The 22,397-nt window shown below is 31.3% G+C and overlaps 2 protein-coding genes across 21 annotated transcripts in view; one reads left to right on the top strand and one right to left on the bottom strand.

Moving 5' to 3' along the window:
• The first annotated feature begins 1,100 nt into the window (after positions 1-1,100).
• Positions 1,101-13,911, top strand: LOC140040181 (serine/threonine-protein kinase 33-like). The gene is made up of 11 exons (XM_072085925.1): positions 1,101-1,218; positions 5,853-6,078; positions 8,287-8,391; positions 8,701-8,839; positions 9,231-9,313; positions 9,975-10,062; positions 10,254-10,329; positions 10,871-10,983; positions 11,397-11,650; positions 12,064-12,159; positions 12,404-13,911. Exons 2-11 carry the CDS (start codon positions 5,887-5,889, stop codon positions 12,620-12,622), a joined length of 1,365 nt encoding a protein of 454 aa, XP_071942026.1. The 5' UTR covers positions 1,101-1,218; positions 5,853-5,886; the 3' UTR covers positions 12,623-13,911.
• A 612-nt stretch (positions 13,912-14,523) lies between these two features.
• Positions 14,524-22,397, bottom strand: part of LOC140040179 (CUGBP Elav-like family member 2) — a 111,033-nt gene continuing 103,159 nt past the window's right edge. For all 20 annotated transcript variants that reach the window (XM_072085909.1, XM_072085903.1, XM_072085907.1 and 17 more), the window contains 3 exons: positions 21,343-21,486; positions 20,711-20,837; positions 14,524-18,472 (listed from right to left, as the gene is read on the bottom strand). In XM_072085909.1, coding sequence (XP_071942010.1) covers positions 20,716-20,837; positions 21,343-21,486 — 266 coding nt within the window. In that variant the 3' untranslated portion in view covers positions 14,524-18,472; positions 20,711-20,715. The remainder of the gene's footprint in view (positions 18,473-20,710; positions 20,838-21,342; positions 21,487-22,397) is intronic.

The raw sequence follows: 22,397 nt of genomic DNA, 5'->3' as shown, positions 1-22,397 counted from the left end.
ATTACTTAAAGATGTACTGTCCCTCAAAAACATGAAAAATGAAGATTAATTAAATCAGACTTTGAATATGTTATTTTGTAGTTTTAATAAAGTTAATCACTTCCATAAAAAAAAAATTAAAAATAATGTTTTCACTTATAAATTGACAAAACAAATGGTTAAATTCAACCACAAACTCACTGGCGGCCAATTAGACCATTTTTTTGCTTTAAATTACAGTTTTTCAGGTAAACATTTTTTTTCGATCCAATTTTTGGTCAAAGTGGATAACTATTGTGACATTAAAATGGCATTTTCAATAAAGATTTTGTTAAGAATTATATTTTCAGGGGGACAATACATCTTTAACTATAAGTATAGAATGATGATCGATGACAAACTAAACTTGGAAGAGGATGTATTAAAATATTTTAATCTCAACGATTATAAGCAATGTCTTAGTTAAGTCGAAGATGCTCTCCAGATGGAATGCCATCCTGAGATGAGTAGTAGTAATTTTGTTGATTTTATTTATTTCATTTATATGTAATTTACTTTCTACGGACCAGAGTTTCCGAAATAAAAGATTGAATGAATGAATGAATGAATTATAAAATAAATTGGAATTATGAATTTATTCTATCACCTGTGATAGTAAGTGCAGTTTTATTCTATATAGTACAATCATCCGATTTATGTAAACTCCAAAGTCTAATTTATACTATAAGGCATGTCCTATCATGGACGAAGACATCGATTGATAACAGACAATTTTAGAAAAAGTTATATCATTGTTCTTAAACATGATCACCCTCATCTTAGTGAATTTAATTGGTTAAGAAGTAATGAAGAAAGCCCGTTTATCTCTAATGTCTTTCATCCCGTACTCCCAGTAAATGAATAACTGTTGATAGTTACTTTGCAGCTTTTCATTTGGTTCATCCTGTACAGTAGATTTGTTAATTTACTTTTGTTTTGCTATATAAAGTCTGAATAAACTGAATCTGAATTTTAATTAAGGCAGAAGGCAGTAACGGCGTTCCATATTCAATTGTCTTTTCCTTTAAAATACAATCGAATACCGTACAATCATTCGTTAACACGTCTGTGCGCAAATGAATTTGCGCATTGTAAGTCGCTGCCTAGCAAGCGTAAACGATGGATTGATCGAAGTTAGTAAACACACACAAGAACTGATTGTCAACAATACTGAAATCCGTTTAAATTCCAAACATATCTGTAAGTAACCATCTTTGTTTTTCCATTCAAGAATTCTATTCATAATTTTTCTATTTAAATGAACATATTCAAGTCAGTTTTCAAGTAGCAAACCACCTGTATGAAGAAGAGTTGTAGCAGGCAAGGCTAGGCTTAGGCTAGCCGGATGTGTGTGTTCTCGTCATTGATCGATCTGCTACCTGGTGGTGAGTTCACGGGAAAACATGCAACCGACTTTTTAGATTTAGTTGGGTCGGTAGGCCTACAGTACAGTAGTGTGGCAGTAATGTGATGTTAATAGAACTTAGTAATACTGTACTGTACCCCGATATTATCAGATAATTTCAGCCGGTTATGAATGAATGCCTAAAATAAAATCTAAATTCATAAATTTTTTGTTATTACACTCTACAAGAAGTTTTTTTGTTTTTTGACTCAAAAATAACATTCCGTTTTAGACTAGGCTAGAGTGATGCTTTTTTTGTTGTGGTAAAGTATGGTCATAAAAATGAATGGTTATTGAGCGTCATCATATTCATCATAATATTTTTTTTCTACTTATGTTGTGCGTTAAATTCTATTTCGTGCCTAGCTTACCTTTGGTTTGGGGGGTTTCCAAGAGGCTTAATGTACTGTACAGTAGATTATAAATTTAAGTGATGATTGAAATTTAGGCTGGACAAAATTACACCCCACACAACCACAGTACTTCCCTCTGCAGATCAAGAAAGATTGAATGCCTATACATAGCTTGAGGAGGTAACATTTGTCAACCGTAGTGTCATTTCTATTTACTTTGAATAAAAAAAATATGCTTTCAAATTCTCACTGTTGTAAATGTCAACATTAAAACTTTGTTTTCATGTTACCTTGGTGATACCGACTTACACCAGCAATGTTTATAAGTAATGTTAGAATTTAATGTCCATGAAATAATCATTACGGAAGTCATATTCAAACTCGCGACAGGTTGATTTGATCCCGTTTCTAATTTTTTTTATGTGAAAGATTAAATACATCCAAGGGATTAAAAAATCCAGCAACAGCTGATATGAAGCTATTAAATGAACAATTGAGAAAGATTAAATACTGCAGTAACTGCAGAAAAATAAACATTAGTATTTTTCATTATTACGACAAGCATACTGCAGGATAATTTGTTTCATTTTATTGTATTTCTTGATCACTTTAGTTAGCCTTCCTCAAACTAACAACTAAAGACACAGCATTTCAAGTAACCTTTGGCCTTTAGACTTCTTAAATAAAGAATAGATGAGGCTTTTTTAATCAATAAATGGTCTTTTGTGTTTGGGGGTCACATTTTTCTGCTCAGAAAAGGCTGATATATTTAGTTGTTTTCAAACAGCTATTGGCAATGCCATCAAATACTAATTATATGGGATATGGAATTCAAATGTCTATATTTGTAATGTAACACTATTTTACCCCACAAGGTAAGAAAAGACAAAATACACAGCAAAATTATTGGAAACACAGACTTCCCATAAAAAAAAATCCTTAACTAAATCCAGGATTTAAGACCTCTGAAATACCACCAAAATAGTTAGACCACAACATTATGACATTATCTGTAACATTAAATTTGATTAAACGTGATTGTTAATCCAAATAAAATTAATTCATGTTTTAGTATATTTAGGAAATGCAAAAACAAATTTGACTGTCTTATCTATGAAATGTTGTATCAGACAATTAAAACCTAGTCTGAATAAACAAAGTGACTCTGTAAAAGCTAAGCTTTTCATTTGACAGGATGTTAGACAATAGGTCTTTTGTTATTTAAACTTTGACCCTTGGCTTGTGCTACTTAATTAGTTGTTTTATATTTTATTCATTGGACCCCATGATGGAGTCAAAACGTCGTTCTCTTTTAAGCGTTATTTTTATATGTATTTACAATAAACGTACTCTCATTCGTAATTAAATTTGGTGCGTTTTATTTTCCAATTGATGTACAGGTAGTGTACCAGAATCTAACATTACAGCAATACTATGTGAATCACATACTAACCATTTTGGCGCCAACCCTGTGGCCAGTATTAAACTTCTGACTATCAATGTGATTAGGAGCACATAGAGATATTATATAATATCTCTATGTTAGGAGACATTACAGTACATCGCTGTTGTAACATCCAGGTGCCCAACAGTCCAGTGTATTGTTTTTGTATCAAATGTACATTTGTCTACAATAACTTCTGTCATAAAACACGGACATAGCAAAGATCCATTCCCAGTTGGTCAAAACTGAAGGTTTAATTTTACTTTAATTAGCTATTAACCATTCTATTAGTATTTAATCAAATATTTAGACTTGCAAACAAGGAGGACTTCAAACCAGGGAGAACTTTGTAACAACTCCCTGTTTAAACTGCTTCATCAAAATATGTCTCTGTAGAGTACTATACAGCATACTGTAGATTACTACTGTACCTACCAGTATTTTTGCATCATAGTTTTGAGATAGAACAGGTGTATTTAACCATCAAGTTCTTTTTTTACGATCCATAAACTCACTGTTAAGAGCGAGGAGTTCTTCGTTAGAGGATAGTAGCACGCATATGGTTTAGGCTGTTATTTGATACCTGACCTATCTCACCAACAACAAGTGGCTAGATTTTAATTTGATTTACTCTTTAGCAAGTTTAAACCGAATATGAACGTTTCCGCATATCAAAAGACTACCCATGGTGCTGTTATTATTTTATGATTTATAAGTGAAAATCTAACCACAGGGTGCCAATTATTGGGTGTAAATTTATTTGTGTAATAATCCTACACGGTGTTATTTAGTTCTTATTTAATACATTTGTGTTAAAAACTCATGTGGTACATTTATTGAATGTCAATTGTTGGAGAACAAGAAAATATTCAAATGGCCTGACATGAATATGAACACAATACAAATCTTTCTTGGAATAGCTCTTCAATACAAGGACTGCTCTCCCAAGAGGTCAAACTAGTTTAATAGTGTAGATAGAGCCACAAGAATATTAAACAAAACAAACAGCAATAAATAGAAGTATTGTCTAATGTTGAATAATGGCTTAAAAGTAGACCAATCTATTACTAAGTTGTCTAAATTACACATGATTTGTAACTTAAGCTTTGTATTCATTAATACAGAGTACTGTATTAATGTGGCACTAACCGTTGTTCACAGTAGAGTTGAAGCAATGGCATTTAAAACAGTCTGTAGCTTTTGTATAGAATTCTTCAAAAAGCTGCTGACTTGGAAATTACAGTTAAAGCAGTGGCGAGTTGTAATGTCCATGGTTTTGTTAATAGGGAAAGGGAAACTAAAGCTCTGTCTACACAATCAAAAAAAGTGTGATGTTCCCAAATATGGTAGTGATATGACATCATCATGTCCATATATGGGCAGTGCACATCATATTTTTGTCACATAAAGTTTGACCGTGTAGACAGAGCTTAAATGTATTCAACAATACACTGGTGCTGTATGATTCTACAGCTTTATGATTCTGAATTGAAAGTAGTCATCGACTGCACAGTGGCGTCAGTAATTTTAGAGCAACGTGGTATCCAATGACGCTATGCACAGAATTGAAGTTTACTTTAGAAATCGATCTCGTCTTTCTTACAGTATATCTTCATTCTACAGTAAATGGGTCGGTTCATAAGACACTGTAATTGACCCTGTCCTTTTATTTATTTTATTCTGTTTCACGTTATTTAAATATCCTCCTACTGTACATAAACCGAATGTCTGGTTACCATGCTGTAACTATGTATACAGTATTTCAACCCCATCCTTTTTATGGTGTGTAGTAGTAAGTACAATGTAATAAAATGACAAAAGGGAAGGGAAACATGCATGCATAAATTATCAAATTTTTTATCATATCTATCTCAAGTTATTTTAATTTTTATTGTAATGTGACTATATATAATCATGGAGAAATTAGTTATTCTCTATGATAGAACATAGAAATAGAAAAAAAAGTGTACTGGTACAGATTAAAATATGTGATTATACCCTGGTAATCATAGTCATATACAGTAACAACTTCATGAACAAACTTATGACAGAATTCTGGTTGCCACATTGTATCTAAAACTTTGAGGTTTGGAACTGTTATTATATTTATAATGTGGGTTAATACAAAGTTTTTATTCTCTAAATGTGTGTTTTTCCATACCACACTGTACCTACTGTACTATGTAAGTACAATAGTACAGTAGTCTTGTACAAATACCAGTAAAGATTATCACTATTAATATCTATTCTCACAATTAAGGATTGCAAGGCTGAACAGTTTCCAGCTACTGTACAATAAACTTAACAGAGAGGTTTTCACACACAAATAGAACTGTAACTACTGTGTGGAGTACCTACTGCTTGGGAGATCAATGCCCTGCTATTGATTCACGTTGTCAATATTGTGTCAGACTTGTTCAAAGGTTCTTTAATTGACAAATATAATAATGATAAAAACCTCATTTAAATACTTCAAGTGATGAGCACAAGTGTCTGCTTATTTAGTAACATTATAAAACAGAACAAAAATTAGGCCAATAAAAGATAATGCGTGTAAATATTCTCGATACTCATTCTATACTAATCTAGCTGTGAAATAAATTCAATGATCATTATTCGTTTTGTTTTTCAGGTGGTAAACACAATGACGACAAAACACACAAAATATGGCCAATAAAACTCGTAAAGGAAGTGCAGAGAAGCAGATTGCGCATACACGCATCGAAGATGAATCTGTCATTGAGAAGACGTATGCGTTCGGCAATAAGGTTGGAGCTGGAAGCTTTGGTGTCGTTATTGAAGCAATGCAGATCAACAGAGATAAAAAAGTTGCCATTAAAATTATAAATAAAGAAAAGGTAGGAAAGATTTAATTCGGCTTCGGCAAAGATTTAATTCAGCTTCGGCAAAGATTTAATTCAGCTTCGGCAAAGATTAAATCAGCTTCGGCAAAGATTTAATTCAGCTTCGGCAAAGATTTAATTCAGCTTCGGCAAAGATTTAATTCAGCTTCGGCAAAGATTTAATTCAGCTTCGGCAAAGATTTAAACAGTATAAATGGTTAAAAATTGGATTGGGACACATACCCGACACACTCTACAATAGGTACAGTACAGTATAAAGGGAAAGTCCCTTAATGATTTAAAATGGAATTTTGATTGATTTTAATTTAGGACTATGGTGTTGTATACCCACAAAGTTTTATTTAACCCTTTCAATTGAATTTGAACAAAATTAAATTCCCTTTTTTTAAACAATTCTGATCATGGTTTGTGATTTCTTTTCATAAGGCAACAATGCTTGGTTGCTATAACAACTAACAACGAATATTACAAACTGTAGAGTAATACCTTTATGGTTTATTATACAAGGCATGTGGTCTTGTTTGAAAATAGGATATACAGTACAGTATGCATAAATAAACATAAGTTATATGGATCAAGAATTTGGTAAAGCTATCAATGCTATAAGCCTTTCACAGTAGTTTGCATGTGGTATTCTAAAAAAAGACTCAGCTATTTATAGATTAAGAACCTGGAAAACTTAAAAACAACCAGACTTACACAGGTTTATAAATTCAGCACATTTTAAAAATAAGCACTATGGAAAAATAATTGATAACAAAAAGTTATTTAAAGATCAAGAAACTAATAACATCCTCAGCAATCAATAGATTAAATAAATAGATATTAAATAAAAATAGCATAGATTTGGTTTATAGAATAGCTGTACAAGGCATGGGCATTTCTTATTAATAATTATAATAAACAGTAATAATATTACATTATCATTTATTAGATAGAAAAATACAGAAGAATCTACACATGTTACAGCTAGTTGTCTTTTAGATATTCCTTGACATCCCAATGATGAAGGCAACAATTTAAAAAAGAAATGTGTGATGAACTGTCAGTCATTGACTTTTGAACTTCATTCATGTAAATGACACTTTCATAGACTTGTAATTGACAAATCATGCAGACATGTTTAATGATCTATCCATGAGTTGGTAAAGACAATTTCATTCTCACATAGTAAAGGACTAGCCAATAGGTTCTATGCCCAACTTATAAAGTAACTGACGTGTTAATGTGTGCATCAATAATTCTCTCGGAGCGTACAGTGTTTTGTTACTTATTGGAGAACAATGCTTTTGTTTCAAACGCTAATGTGATACTGAAAATAATTACGCTATTAGAGTGGAAGTACAGGAATTGTGTAATTTTATTTTAACAGCTAAGGCTCAACTTACATGGCAAATCAAGATTCTTTGCATGACTATAATAATCGTTAGAAAATTGATTTAAAATTGACATGAATGCAAACACTGTACAGTGTTGGTAACTTTCCTTTAATAGAATTAGCACTTTTTTCGTCATTAATTTATACTTTACTACTCCAAGGTTGATTTCATATACTCAAATTCAAGGTTCGTCACTTTAAATAAATTATTATTTCGAGTCTTAATTGAACCATTAAATAATTACTGAATATTGATTTGTCCAGTGCTGTGTTCTATATCAAGTGTACGGACCTTGGCAAAAGAGTGATCTGAAGCACTTTAGTGGATATGTGCGCTGTATAAATCTTATTATTATTATTAAGTATAGATACACGAGAGATAAATTAGTTGAAAATTGCAAATTTTAGTACACTCGCTTCAAGCAGTGTTAAATGAACACAATAAAAAAAAAAAAAACTTTTTCTGAAATTGATCCCTGTAAGTGCAACCTTTTTACACTTGGGTACAGTACTCTCTCCTGTATTGCCCTATGTTTTTTTACAGGTACAAAAAATGTACCAAATAAAAGTAGATGAAGTTGTGTGTTACTGTTAAACATGAAAATGACAACTTAAGCTCTATCTACACTATCAAACTTTATGTGACAAAAAAGTGTGATATGCCCATATATGGACATGATGATGACATATCACTACCATATTCGGGCACATCACACTTTTTTGTCAAACTAGTTTGATAGTGTAGACAGAGCTTTACAAAGTTTACACTCTGTACAATTGGTAGGATTAGGATATGTAGTAATAATGTTTTCATTATTCAACAGGCTGGTAGTTCAGCAGTAAAGTTATTAGAAAGAGAAGTTGGAATTATGAAGATAGTTAAACATCAGTATATTGTACATCTAAAAGAGGTCTATGAAACGTCTAAGGTAAGCTGTTATAAATAACTAGCAAAGTTGATTAATAACTAATGTACTATAGCCATGTGTTAGTTGTAGGCCGAGGAATGTGTTCAGGGAATTTTGCTGAAATATGTTTCTTCAATTTTCTATCAGAGCAAATCAAGGATGCACCTCAGCCTAAGTTGGCAACAACAAGTTGAAGCTGAGTGGAACGATCAGTATTACAGCCTAGGTTAAGAGGCCTAGGCCCTGTTGAAAATAAAGATGGATGGAATAACCACCTGTCTAGTAGGCCTACAACTGTTTAAATTCATATTTATATTCATTTTTCTGTAGAAAATGTATCTGGTTATGGAATTCTGTGGAGAAGGAGATCTTCAACGAATGTTGGACAATTCTAAAACATTTAGTGAAACGGACACACAGACTATAGTGAAAAGATTGTCTAGTGCTGTGGCGTATCTACATAAAAATGGTTAGCCAATTATTATATCCGGTTACTTTCACTGAAATTAATTATACAGGCTTTAAATACCGCAAAACTGTAGTAACAGAATTGTTTTTGGTATTTTATCTGACTTGAAAGAAAATTTTAACCATTTTTGCAGAATGAACACAGACTAACCTTATTGCAGACAATTGTTTGTTGTGCTGAATCAATATTTGTAATTGTCAGACCATATTGTACATACAATGGGTGATGGCCATGTGTACAGTTACATTTCTATGCTGTTAACCAAAAAGGCTTTAATGATAAGATAACCAATTTTAACACAACAAAAATCCATATTGAACACAAAAAATAGAGCTATGCTGTATCTACAACAGTTACACAATGACTTATCAAATAAATATTAATATTTCAGATATTGTTCATAGAGACATAAAACTTGAAAATATATTGCTAAGTAAGGATCATGATAATCCTGAAGATAAATTGAACATTAAGGTAAGTATTTGTATAGTATAATCCCATGCTTGAGTATAATCCTATGTTCAAATATAATCCAATGTTTAAGTATAATCCAGTGTTTGAGTGTAATCCTATATTCCAGTATAATCCCATGTTCAAGTATACTTCCATTTCAAGTATAATCCCATGTTCGAGTACTGTATAATCCCATGCTTGAGTATAATCCTATGTTCGAGTATAATCCAATGTTCAAGTATAATCCCATGTTTGAGTATAATCCCACCTCCTAATTTTGACTTATATTATATGACTTATATTAATATAAATATGTAATCCTATATTCCAGTATAATCCCATGTTCAAGTATACTTCCATTTCAAGTATAATCCCATGTTCAAGTACTGTATAATCCCATGCTTGAGTATAATCCCATGTTTGAATATAATCCCACCTCCGAATTTTTACTTATATTATATTATATTATAAAAAATCCATTGTTAATTCAATCCTATTATAATCTGACCCCCTAATTTTCACACCCAGACCCCTGGGACTATACTTATAATATATAATTTATGATAATGCCCTATATTGCTGTTAAAATATTATAAGCCGAAATAAACAAGATGAAGAAGTTTGTAATATTCCTAAACCATTTCCTACTGTTACTTTAAATATGTAAACACAATTTTCTTAGCTGTCAGACTTTGGATTATCAATAGTAAAAGGTGGAGTTGGTAGTGATGCTATGATGCAGACAATGTGTGGAACACCAATATATATGGGTAAGTTTTATGCATTATGCAGGAATACCAACTCATTGCTAGTGCAGCCAAACAATAAAGCAATACAGTACTATGCTTTCTACTCTGAATTTTGATGATCAACAGGTATGGCTAAACACATTTTTAAAGAAAATATTTGGTCTACCAAGATGACTTAATGTTAAACACTTTATTAAATCATTAAATTTCAGCACCTGAAGTCATCAATAATCAAGGATATAGCCAACAATGTGATGTATGGAGTATAGGAGTTATAGCATATCTATTGTAAGTTATTTAAAATAACTATCTTAGGCCTACAGTACAGTTGATCTAGGTCTTACACAGACTTACCAAGACAACCTCCCTATGCCCCTCACAACCTACATGATTGTGCCACTGTAGGCCTAGGTTCAAGCTATTAAAGTAACTACTGCTATCTTACCTTGTAACTTTGTTATTTGGAGAACACATCACATCTTGTAAGATTCCAAGTAAAATAACAGAGTAAATATAAATCCAAGATAGTGTATTAGTATAAATCCACAGAAATATCAAAAGCAAGTCTTCTGTAGCAGCTAACAACCATCTTGTGGTATACTATTATAGTACAGTACTGTAGGGTATGTGTTAGTGTTTAATGAAGTGTGAATGCATGGTTTTAGAAAAGTGAATTTGCATAAACAAGCATACAGGTGGTTATGTAATCTTTTAGATGGTAGTGTACAAGTATTATGATTCTTATAAGCCCAGATGGTTTTCATTTTGTAGGTATATGAAAGGTAGGGCTATGACGAAAATCAAACAAACCCATTAATTTTTCTTGTAGAATATCTGGAGCTCCACCATTTAATGGTAGGGATGAAGAGTCATTGTACACAGCTATTAGAAAAGGAGAGGTGGAGTTCAGTGGGCCAATCTGGCAGGATGTTAGTGAAGAAGGTAATGGTTAATCAGATAGTTTAATGTTGGCACAAAGTAATGGTAGAGTCAATTGAAGATAATGAAGAATGAAAAATCCGCAATGTTTCCTGAAACTTCAATGGATTCCTATGGAGTATTACCACCATATACCATATCTATATTATAATAGATCTGAAGCCAGCCTTTTTACACTTCTTCTGAACCATGGGACCGAACATGCTAGAACACCAACTTCCCCCGCACGTCTGTAGGCTAGGGTAGAACTGTGATTTTAGACAAATGCTTGGTCAGTGATTCTCGATCATCTTTACCTATTAAGGTCACACAGAGGTCCAGCATACCTGTTTGTATGATTCACCATAACAATTTTCCAATGCAAAAATCGCCAATTAATTTAACTACATATTATTTATTATATTATTATATTTCAGCAAAAAACGCAATCCAGGGTCTAACCAAACTTGATCCAGCTCACCGCCTAACGGCCAATGAATTGCTGAATCATCCGTGGATGTTGGGAGAGAAACTAAAAGGAAACGAGCGAACAAACGTACTGGAGATGATGAAACAGATGATGCTGGAGGAGAAAGGTGAACTAATGAATGGGACAAAAGAAATGAATGATAATAATAATGTAGATGACAATATTAAGGACCAAAATAAACAAGATGACAAAAAACTCCAGGTAATTGTGAAATGAATATAATTAATTTTGTATCAATTTTAATCAATTAATTGAACCAATTATAACAATAGAGAGCTTTAAGCTCTGTCTGCACTATCAAACTAGTTTGACAAAAAAAGTTTGATGTGCGCAAATATGGAAGTGATATGAACAAATATTGTAGTGATATGACATCATTATGTCCATATATGTAGACAAGGCTTTAGTTAGTTAGATCATGTTAATCCATGCATGCAGAGAAATTATGCGTTGCTGGTTTGATGTTTTTAGATCAAGACAACGACCTACAACATCAATGTGTAGGTCATAGGTCATTGCAAATCGTAAACTTCCTAATTTTATACTTGTACATCTTGCAAGGCTTTGCTTGATGTTTCTTCAGTTTTTTTCCTCAACCTATTATGTATTTTTAGATTGAAAAGACAAATCCTCGGAGAAGCTCAACAGGAAATATTGGAAGTCCACCAAAAAAGTCGGGACCACGTGCAGTGCCAGTAACAAAGCCATATGTAAGTTTCTGATTTTCAATATAATAATAATAAGGAAATGTTATATTGCACCGGTTTCCATCACAAATTAGATGCTCATGGCACATTGACAACAATGCAATGAATGAAATCATGTGGTAAAGTTAAAGTCCCAGCTGATGATAAAGGTCTTAAGCTTTGAGTTCAATTAATTTGCAGATGCAATCTTACCATAGTTCATTTTGCATTTTAAAATGAACTAAGTGAATTTTATTTGATTATCCAGGTTTCGGATGCATCGCCAAGAAGGTCGTCAGGGTCAGCTTTGAACACACCGAAGGCAGGAACCAACAGACAGCGACCACTTCCCACTATAGTTGCAGGTTCACAGAGGACAAAGTTAAGCACTCCATCAAAACCATCATCAAGTCTTAAGTCGACCTCTCCCAAACCAACTTCTAATAGTAGTAATAAAACAAAGAAGAAGTCTGGTGGAACTAGTTGATGAATACGGGAGACACGACAGTACTGGTGTTGTTCCAACATTCCGAGAGGTTTATCGAATTGGAGAGTCGTTTTGTACCAGTTGCAATTATATATTTTATTTGTAATGGATAGAATAGCATTATTGACCGAGAAAAGATCCACATCCAAGAATTTGTTAGCATTTTTGATGAGGTTCTGAACATTCTTCCATTACTGCCCGTTGTGTGCATATGATGAACATGTACTTAATACTGGGCCTGTGTTCTGAACAGACAGGCGCTTATATGACTGGGGTGAAAATATCGATCTGTACACAAAATATGCACTGCATTCCTAATATAGCTTTTTTCTGTATAAATACTTAATACCAAAAATGTAGACAGTTCCTAGATCGTGTGCTGAATGCTAAGAATAAACATTTATACTGGATGCAAACCCAATATTCCGTCCTTTTCTATCTGTGTTTTTCATTCCAACGTTAATGTATTCCATCCAACCAGAAATAGGGATCTTGTGCATGTGAATCTGGATGATAATATATAATTTGTGTAGGTAAGCAAAACATGAATTCCATTGAGTAATCTGTGTAGTCGAATGCACATAGGTTGAATCTCATGAGAAACTTCACTTTATAGTGAGAGATTATTTAGAAGGTTGGGTTAAGTTATATTTAGTACATCGGCTATTTTGTAATTCTTTCATATAGAAAATGAATAATTTGTGATTTCTGTATCGTTTACCTATGAGAAAAAAATTATCTGGAAATCCACAAAACTTGTTTGTACTGTATTATCTGGATCGCAATAAAATCTATTTTTGTTTACTCGAAGATGTGAATGGCATTATTTTGGTTTTAAATAATTAATTCCGTCCGTAATTAAGAAAAAGGTTGTTGATACTAGTACTACAAGTATTTGTTTTTGTGTACTTGTCCAAAAGCAGTCTTTACTTTGAAGAAAATATGTAATTATTTTTGATGTGCAAATTAGTGATATATAGATTAAGTTATCCACAAGGGTGTAAATATTTGTCTATTTTTAAAGTGGAATATTAATTAATTTAGTATAATATATGATGTTATGAAGTTCTTTTATTGATGACAAATTGTAAATGATTTGTTGTCTTTGAATTCTTTTGTTGACAAACATCAAAGGAAGATTTTTTTTATTATATGAAGGTTGATTAAATATGTGACTGAATATTTTCTTTGTCCTTTTTTTTCTTTGCAAACCACAAAATGATAATGCAATCATCCTTTCTAGCGGCTGTTAACGTGTCTCCCACAATGCACATGCTAATTTCACTAACATTGAACCATTTGTTGATCTCAATGCAGAGATCCTATTGGATGCTATATCAACTATACTTATGAGCAAGGGCCGAGCGGTTAAGACAGTGGGACCATAATTACGTAGCCATAACATCATCAAGGGTTCAAGGCTTGCATGCTTCATGGTTCTTGTGGTAGAATAGAACGAGTCTTTTCGAATAAGAACTATAAACCGTAGGTCCAGTGTACACATCTAGCTCATGTGTACTTTAAAGAACCTAGTACATCTTTCGAGACGAGTAGGGGATTACCCTGCTGTACTATTACATCACATCCACTGATCATAACTGGTTCCTCTGGGAGACCAGTCTTTGAAGTGGTCGCCCAGTATAAATAAAATATTTCAATTCAATAGGTCCATTTCAAATCCAATGTAGAATTAGTACTGTAGTAACTTTGTTCGAAGGATTTTGCTTTTTGTTTTTAGAAGATAAAAAAATATCTTATTCAAAACATTACCTAAATGAATCCATTTTTTATTACGACAACTTATTAATGGGTACATTTCTGGACAAGAGACATAAAACATTTGACAAACAAAGCAACGTGGACACTTAGCAGCGACAAACATAGAAACTCAGACACACATAAACGGTGCAGACAAGGCAACTTTAATCGTCAGAGTATAATACACTCACAAATTGTGTTGGCCACAGAATAGAACACAAAAGATTTCTGAATGAAAAAAACAATAGTTACATTAAACAAAAAAATGTTGTGGTTTTATTTTACCACTAAATCTCAAAACCTGTTTAGATTTAGTTTAATTAAAGAAAACAATCGGACAGACTGACCTCTGACCTCTTATAAAATCAACTGTTTCAACAACAAATTCAAGTGTTTGATTTTCCTTCTTTAAAAGCAATAAAATGAATATTCATTAAATAAATGGTTTTATTTCTTTGTACAAATAGGAATTACTTTATCATAACAGCTTAAAATCATTTTTTTTTTTATAAATGCAAATATCTTTAAATAGCCACATTGTGTTATATTATTAATAACATGAATGAGTACATATGGTGTAATGTTAAAAGTTTCTTACAATTGCCGAGTGATTCGTTGATGGACCTCAAGGTGATGTTAATTTAAGATGTGAATAGTTTTGAAACAACGATATTAATTGTATACGGTTCGTATCAAGAATAAAATGACCTAAGTATTTTTACTATGCGTGAGTGAGCAATACACAGAAGAAACGGAGGCTGTGGCCAACAGCATACTATACACTTAAACACTACATTAAAGACATAATATCAACAATCAATTTGTAATTTAACAAATAACAATCCCATAAAACTCACAACCAAGTAACTACATAATAACCCCAAAACAGGGCAAACAGACAAAACAATTTATTAAACATTTACTACAATATTTGTTTTAACAGTATTGTTATTTAAAACTGGAAACTAACTCTTCATCCACTGGTATTGTAATAATCATAAAGTTGGAAAATTGATTTTAACTCATAAAAATAATATATTATTTAATTTCCTTAAATAAGAAAAATATCCCCATGTCCAAATTAAATATCAAATTCTTTTTTGTTTTGGTACCCCAAATATTTAAAGGTTGGAAAGGTGAAGGCGGGGTCGTTCTAGAGAGATCAAATGTAGTGTATTCACCCAGTGATATAATCGCAATAGACATAGTAGTGTTTTATACATAATACATAACATGTAATGACCAATGACATGCACATATATTTATATATATAGAGGTACTTGTTATACTAATTAAAATTACTAATTTTATTAAAGGTGCAAATTGAATTTAGGAAGTGTGCTATCTAACAAAGCTGGCTAAACTAACTGCCTTTATAATAAAGCTAAAATTATCTTAACTCGCTAAAATTGCAATAAAAAAACATAAATGGAAACCCATATTTACGATACCATGTCTAAAAATCAACAAACATAGATACATACATACATTGAATAATAACATGGTTATATTTTAAAAATTAAAACACAAATGTGATGTTATTTGTTAATAAATGAAATGCGCATCCTTAAGAAACTGGTACTTTTAAAATAATTGGCTCTATCTTTTGCACCCAAAGCCGTAGAAAAGCGTGCTTGAGAGCTATGTGTCTATGCATTAAATTTCAACAAACAAAAACAGTGCATTTAACGGAAAAAAAACATTTACATTGATAAAAAAAACACTGTAAAACACCATTACAATTACATGAGGAATTCACGATACTGTACTAAATTTATAATATTGTCTATCATATAGTTTATGTATAATATATATTTTAGGAAGGGGGTACTTTTTTTGCATAATCTTCCTATATAATATTTGATTATTATATGATGCTATTCTGATGCTAGGCTGATTAATGAATCATACATGCAGTATATTATTTTAAAATAAGTGAAATATTTGTTTATATTTAATATATCAATATTGTTGAATACAATAGGGATTATGAAAACATCTCTGGCCGATGACCATTCTAAAGATTTTAACACGAGACGTAACTATACTCATAACAAAGACAAAAACTTGTTTCAAGGAATCACAAATTGTACATAACAAAGAGACAAGGTGCGGTAATATACTTAACAAGTGCAACAAAACCGCCATTTAGCAATTCAAAAAGTCAATGATTTTTATTGTTTTTTAAATATTTTATTATTTTCTAAAGTAAGAAAAATAGCAGATGTAAAATATACAGTAAGTATTGTCAATTACCTGTCCTTTGTGAAAACTGATATGGTATTCATCATCGCCAAGGCGACGACAAACAATGCAGGTCATCATACAACAGAATTTAATTGCTTTAAAACATTACCCTGATTGCCATTAAATAACACAACAATGTAAATCAATTATATATGATTCTACCCTGCTGTCTAACCTCTTGTCATCCAATGACTTTTTTTCAAACACAATAAAATTATCAAGGAATATACTGATTATCACAGTCGTAAACACATTTTTTTTTACATAAATTGAAATTGCCTGTCGTTTTTTTCTCACAAGAATTAAGTATTTTCTATAACAGAATTGCAAACAAACACAATTAAACACAGCAATATTAGGTATACCATATTCAACACGACTTTTTTTTTTAATACCCGTAGTTTTAAGTCATCAGGAATCCCACACTTGTTATACTTTTGGGACAATATTAATTAAAACTGTTATATTACAAAATCACAATAGTATTACCTGCTACAGATATCCTAACGTACGCACGCACACACATACACGCAGGCGCACCAACACGCACGCACACCCACACACACGCTGATGTGTTTTAGTTATGTATTAATTTACATATATTATAATATCAATCATAACAGAACTAAAACTCCAAGAGTGTATACTTGGTTTAACATTAAGGTAATATTCAAACACATACTGTATTTTAACTAATATCAAGTAGATTTTTAATCATTACAATTAAACATATTATCATCCTTTGGCTATTTTATACTGTAACAAAGTCAACCGACCAAAACATTCACTGTCTTTTCGTAAAACAAACTACGATAAAGGGCAGCATTTATAATTTAACACAAAACAATTATTTTTCTTGCACGCTTCCAAATTTCTTAGCCAAACAAAGATTATTTCTTTTTTAAAATGCCTAAAAAACTGACGAAACAAAACCCAAAACACAACAATTAATATCTTTTGGCTTGACGACATATACCACTGCATATTAAGAATCAAAATAAATTAAATGAAATAAAGAGAGAAATAACCAATGTGCTATTGTTATCTATAAAGTATCAACAATGCACACTACAACAGTTAGCACACCAGTACAATTCAACCAATTCTCTTTACATTAACATATAAAAACCAAAATTATTACTAATAATTTACAAGCCCTGTCACTACATATATATTCCAGATTCATTTTTTCACTAACACAATCAGGCGAACAAAAAAATTCATTGGTTTTAAAATTACCTACTCTATGTTTAACATCTATACTACATTCATAATAATAATAATAATAATAATAATCATAGAAAAAATTTTTTTTCTATTCTGACAACTGTTAAACAGGGGAAAAACAGAAACTAATTAAAGCTCATTTTATTATTAAACATTTTCGCCATGATAAGAGCTTAGTAACTTTCAATTCAAAGGGGAAAAAACAAACATTTTAAATTTTTTTTAAAAACAGTACAGCACTAGATTTTTAAAACTACTTTTTAAAGTGTTTCAACCAAATACCACAAAAAAAAAACTTCAATCTCTTTTTAAAATGCAACAATTTAACTTGATTGTTTTGAACATCAACAGAGCTGATTGGTTTAATGCAACAAAGGTGTATGTATACAACACAGGACTTGAAGTTGCATCAAATTAATTTATTATCCGTGATTTTTGTTTATACTATTTTTTATGGATGATGAAGACAAAAGACGCGACACGCACGTGACGAGGCAATAAACAGAAGTGCGAGACAGGAAAGAAGAACGACACGTGACTGATGCCAGATTCAACTGTATAAAGACGTAGACATCACGCAAAACGGGCATGGTACGAGTTTTTTTCACAGATGCCCATCTATTATAAAGAACAAGAAAACAAAAAAACAAAAAACATAGGAATGGATTGACAGATAAATTGTGGAGTTAGTAAATTATGAAAAGAGTGTAAAGAAGAAACTTCCACAATGGAAGTAGCAACTAAAATGAAAAGATGTAAAATTAAATAACAAAATGTAAAAACACAGTAAAGTACTTATATCATTAACAAACATTACATTGATAGGAAGATATAACATATCATTGAATTTTTTGTTCCTCATTTTCCAAAAAACAATTTTTTAAGACAATTATAGGGAGCACACAATAATTTAACAGCATGCATGAATTAAAAAAAGCAAGCTAAATTAAAAAGATAAAGTAAAACATGAAATAATAGTGAAACTAAAAAACTACATTGAAAACGCATACAAAGAAAGATGATACAAGTTACAAATTATTAATTTTGTTAAATGTTAAAGCTCTTGTATTGCATTTAATTTGGGAATATAAGGAATTTTAATTTAATTTTTACCAAATTTAATGGGTCAAGTTTGTTTACAATTAACTTTTACAAATTATTTCAAATTTAAATTTCCTTTTTTTAACAATCGTTTTACCAAAAACAGGTTAGCAGTAGCTAAAAACAATGGTTACAAAAACTACAAATACACCAGGCAGTGATGACAAAACATTAAGCACAAAAATATTACAAAACACACACACATAAAATGGAATGATAAAATATCAAGCGCCAATCATCTGTGTTGAAAATCATTCCAACCGTATCAATTATACTGCCAAAAGTTGTACTGAATCTTTTTGTAACAATTGTTTTTATAAAAAAAAATTAATAAAAAATTTGGAATTCTTTATTTATTAAATACCTATTTTTACTTTCCTATTTCACTTTAATAACTGGTAATACATTTTTGTTTCTTTTGTTAAAAAACACATTTTTGGTAAAATATTCGTTATTTAAGGCCGGTTAGTCGCACCATCAATAATTTTTATCACTTATTAACTAATTAATCCTCATGATTATCACTGGTACAAATTGAGATACTATTTGTACACTTCTGTTAACCAAACCTATCAAAATGAGGTAACAAAAAACAATTATACATTTTTGTATTATTGTATATAAAAAATAACTCTAAATGCGTAACTTTTCTCCTTCCAACAATGTCCACTTTTCAAAGTTTACAACAAAACATTTTTCCTTTATTTCTTAAATTTTTTCGACATGATATTTCATAAAAATTAGAATTACATTTGTTACCTCATTTAATAAGTTATGATTCTAAAATTAAATTCCATCTTGCATGCATTTTCAAAACCAAATTAAAAACAGTACAAAATAAACTTATTAATTAGACACCCATACAAACAAAGTGACAATTCCTAATCTTATTTTAGTGTTCAGGTGTAGCTATATCTCCCATTTACTTATGTCCAACTTTACCAGTTAGAAACATTTCAAAGATAAAGTGTTTAAATGTACCAGTAATAGTTTGTCTTTTATATTAGTATAGTGTTCGGGACCCAAGAGGTTAACAGCATATATAAGTAGGCTGATAATAAAAACAACAAGGACATTTTATTTGTATGGGTTCTACATTTTTTTTAATCCAATTCTGCGGCATATTTTAAGGGGATTATAACAATTTGCATATAACAAGATTGATGTAATTCATGAAATTGTAATAACATTTTCACAGAATTCTGAATAAAATATTTGACGTACATTGACAGATTGATTCACCTAAAACTTAATAGTAAATTAATGTATTCAGGACTTGGACTTCAAATTGACATTCAAATAAATCTAAATTCACAGACTTTTCATTTTAAAAATGCATAAAAATATGCCACAGAGAAGGATAAATCATCATATTCACCAAAAATAAAAGTTAAAATATAAAAGATTGGCAATTAATAATATTCAGAAATACCCAAAACACCAAAAACAGATTGTAAAAATAATAATTATTAAAAAACAAAATCACCAAACAAAATAGGAAGAGATAATGATAAAATACTGTAATCATTATTATTGCATAGTTAAATTATATTATAATTATATTGCACATGAAAAATGCAGCTGTTGATATGCAAAATGGCGGTTACACTCATTAAAAAAATATAATCATCTTTGGTTGGTAACACAAATGATGTTGGTTCCACATCTCAGTTGAAGCACCCCCTCTACAGTTTCACTGATTGGGTATATTCTGGCATAGTCAGTAGTACATTGTTTTTCTCGTCGTAGACTTACCTGGTTTAATATGGTTTTTCCTTGTTGCGTTTCAATTGCACTTTAAGCCTCTTTGAGCCCACTGAGAAACCGTTCATTGTTGTGATTGCTGACTGTGCTGAGGTTGGATTATCAAAACTCACAAAACCTGTGAAAAGTACAAATTATATCTTTATACAACTAAACATTGAGAAATGGCCATTGGGCACAGTAGAGTTACAAGTTAATTATATCCAGAACTGTAATTCAAACTGCAAGCCTATAGCCAGGATGATTTGTTAGGAGTTCTTTTCCCTAAAGGGGAAGGCTAGCAAACCACTATGGACTGGGAGATCAAAGAGGCTACTGAACAAAAGGATTGTTTTCAGTCTAACGCAGCAGATTAAATTTTCCAGATTACTAACACATTGACTGCTGTTTCCTAGTTTGAAAATGGCATGTCATGATAAAGGGAGGTTTGTTTGTACCCTACAAACTTTCCAGACTACTCAGGCTGGGTCTCAGAGCAGTAAACCCATCACATTATAATAGGTAAAACAATAGATGCTTCTAAACACACACAGACCTTTGTAACTATTGTTTCATATTCATTTCAGCTGCATCTACTACAGTATTATCAGTATTTTAAAAAATTAAATGATAAAACTTCTTACCAAAACATTTACTGAGGTTTGTCTTTTTGTCTATAAATACTTTTGCGCTGACAACATTTCCAAAGGGTGCAAACATCTGAACTAGGTCAGCGTCTTGAAGCTCTGGTGGCAAGTGATAGATGAACAGATTGGCACCATCAGGCCCTGAAGGTAGATGGAAAAAAAAACACCATACAGTTAACTGGATATAACAAACATAAAATATAGAAAGATTCTAAATAAATATGTTTATTCCCCTAGAAATATTAGATTTTATCAAACTAAATATAATTTATAAGCAGTCTATAATTTTCACAAAATCAATTAGGTTGAAAATTATACTGGTCAGGAAAAGTAGACTGTTGGTCAGAGAGCAGTGGAACGCTGTTGAATATGCACCATCTGGGAACTTGAGTGACGTAAATTGGCAGTGTTATAGCTCCTTAATGTGACAATAGCATCAATTGTAAATAAATTCCAGACTGCCTATATAATAGTTTGATAAATATGGTACATTAAAAAGAACAACGAAGGATGACTGAATAGCTATGATTTTAACAAATCACCTTGATTATAGTTACACAATGGTAATTAGGAACAAGTAAATATAGTATTCTGAAATTCTGTAATACAATACAATATTAAATAGATATCTATATAAATTAATATAAAGTTGTGTCTACACTATCAAACTTTATGTGACAAAAGAATTTGATATTCCCAGATATGGTAGTGATATGACATCATCGTGTCCATTATGGGCACATCACATTTTTTTTTTTGCCACAAAGTTTGATATAGTGTAGACCGAGCTTAACTATTATGTGCGGGGAAGTGACAAGCTTTGGTTCTGTGCTATAGTAATTGTAGGTGTACTGCTTATGAACCATTTCATGTTGTAAGCTCTCTATACCAAATAGCACTATATTTAGTTAAATACTATTAAAGGTAATATACTTTTTCAGGGATAAATATAGATATTTCACAACTTTTTCAAATTTTTTTCTTAAATTATATTTGTGAAACCTGCACATAAGCAAGAGAAAAGCATGTCATGTATAATATGCAATCACTTA

Source organism: Antedon mediterranea, chromosome 2, assembly GCF_964355755.1.
Source record: "Antedon mediterranea chromosome 2, ecAntMedi1.1, whole genome shotgun sequence".
In the NCBI taxonomy this organism is placed as follows: Eukaryota; Metazoa; Echinodermata; class Crinoidea; order Comatulida; family Antedonidae; genus Antedon; species Antedon mediterranea.
Note: the sequence above shows the minus strand (reverse complement) of the source record. Positions and strands in the feature narration are given on the sequence as shown.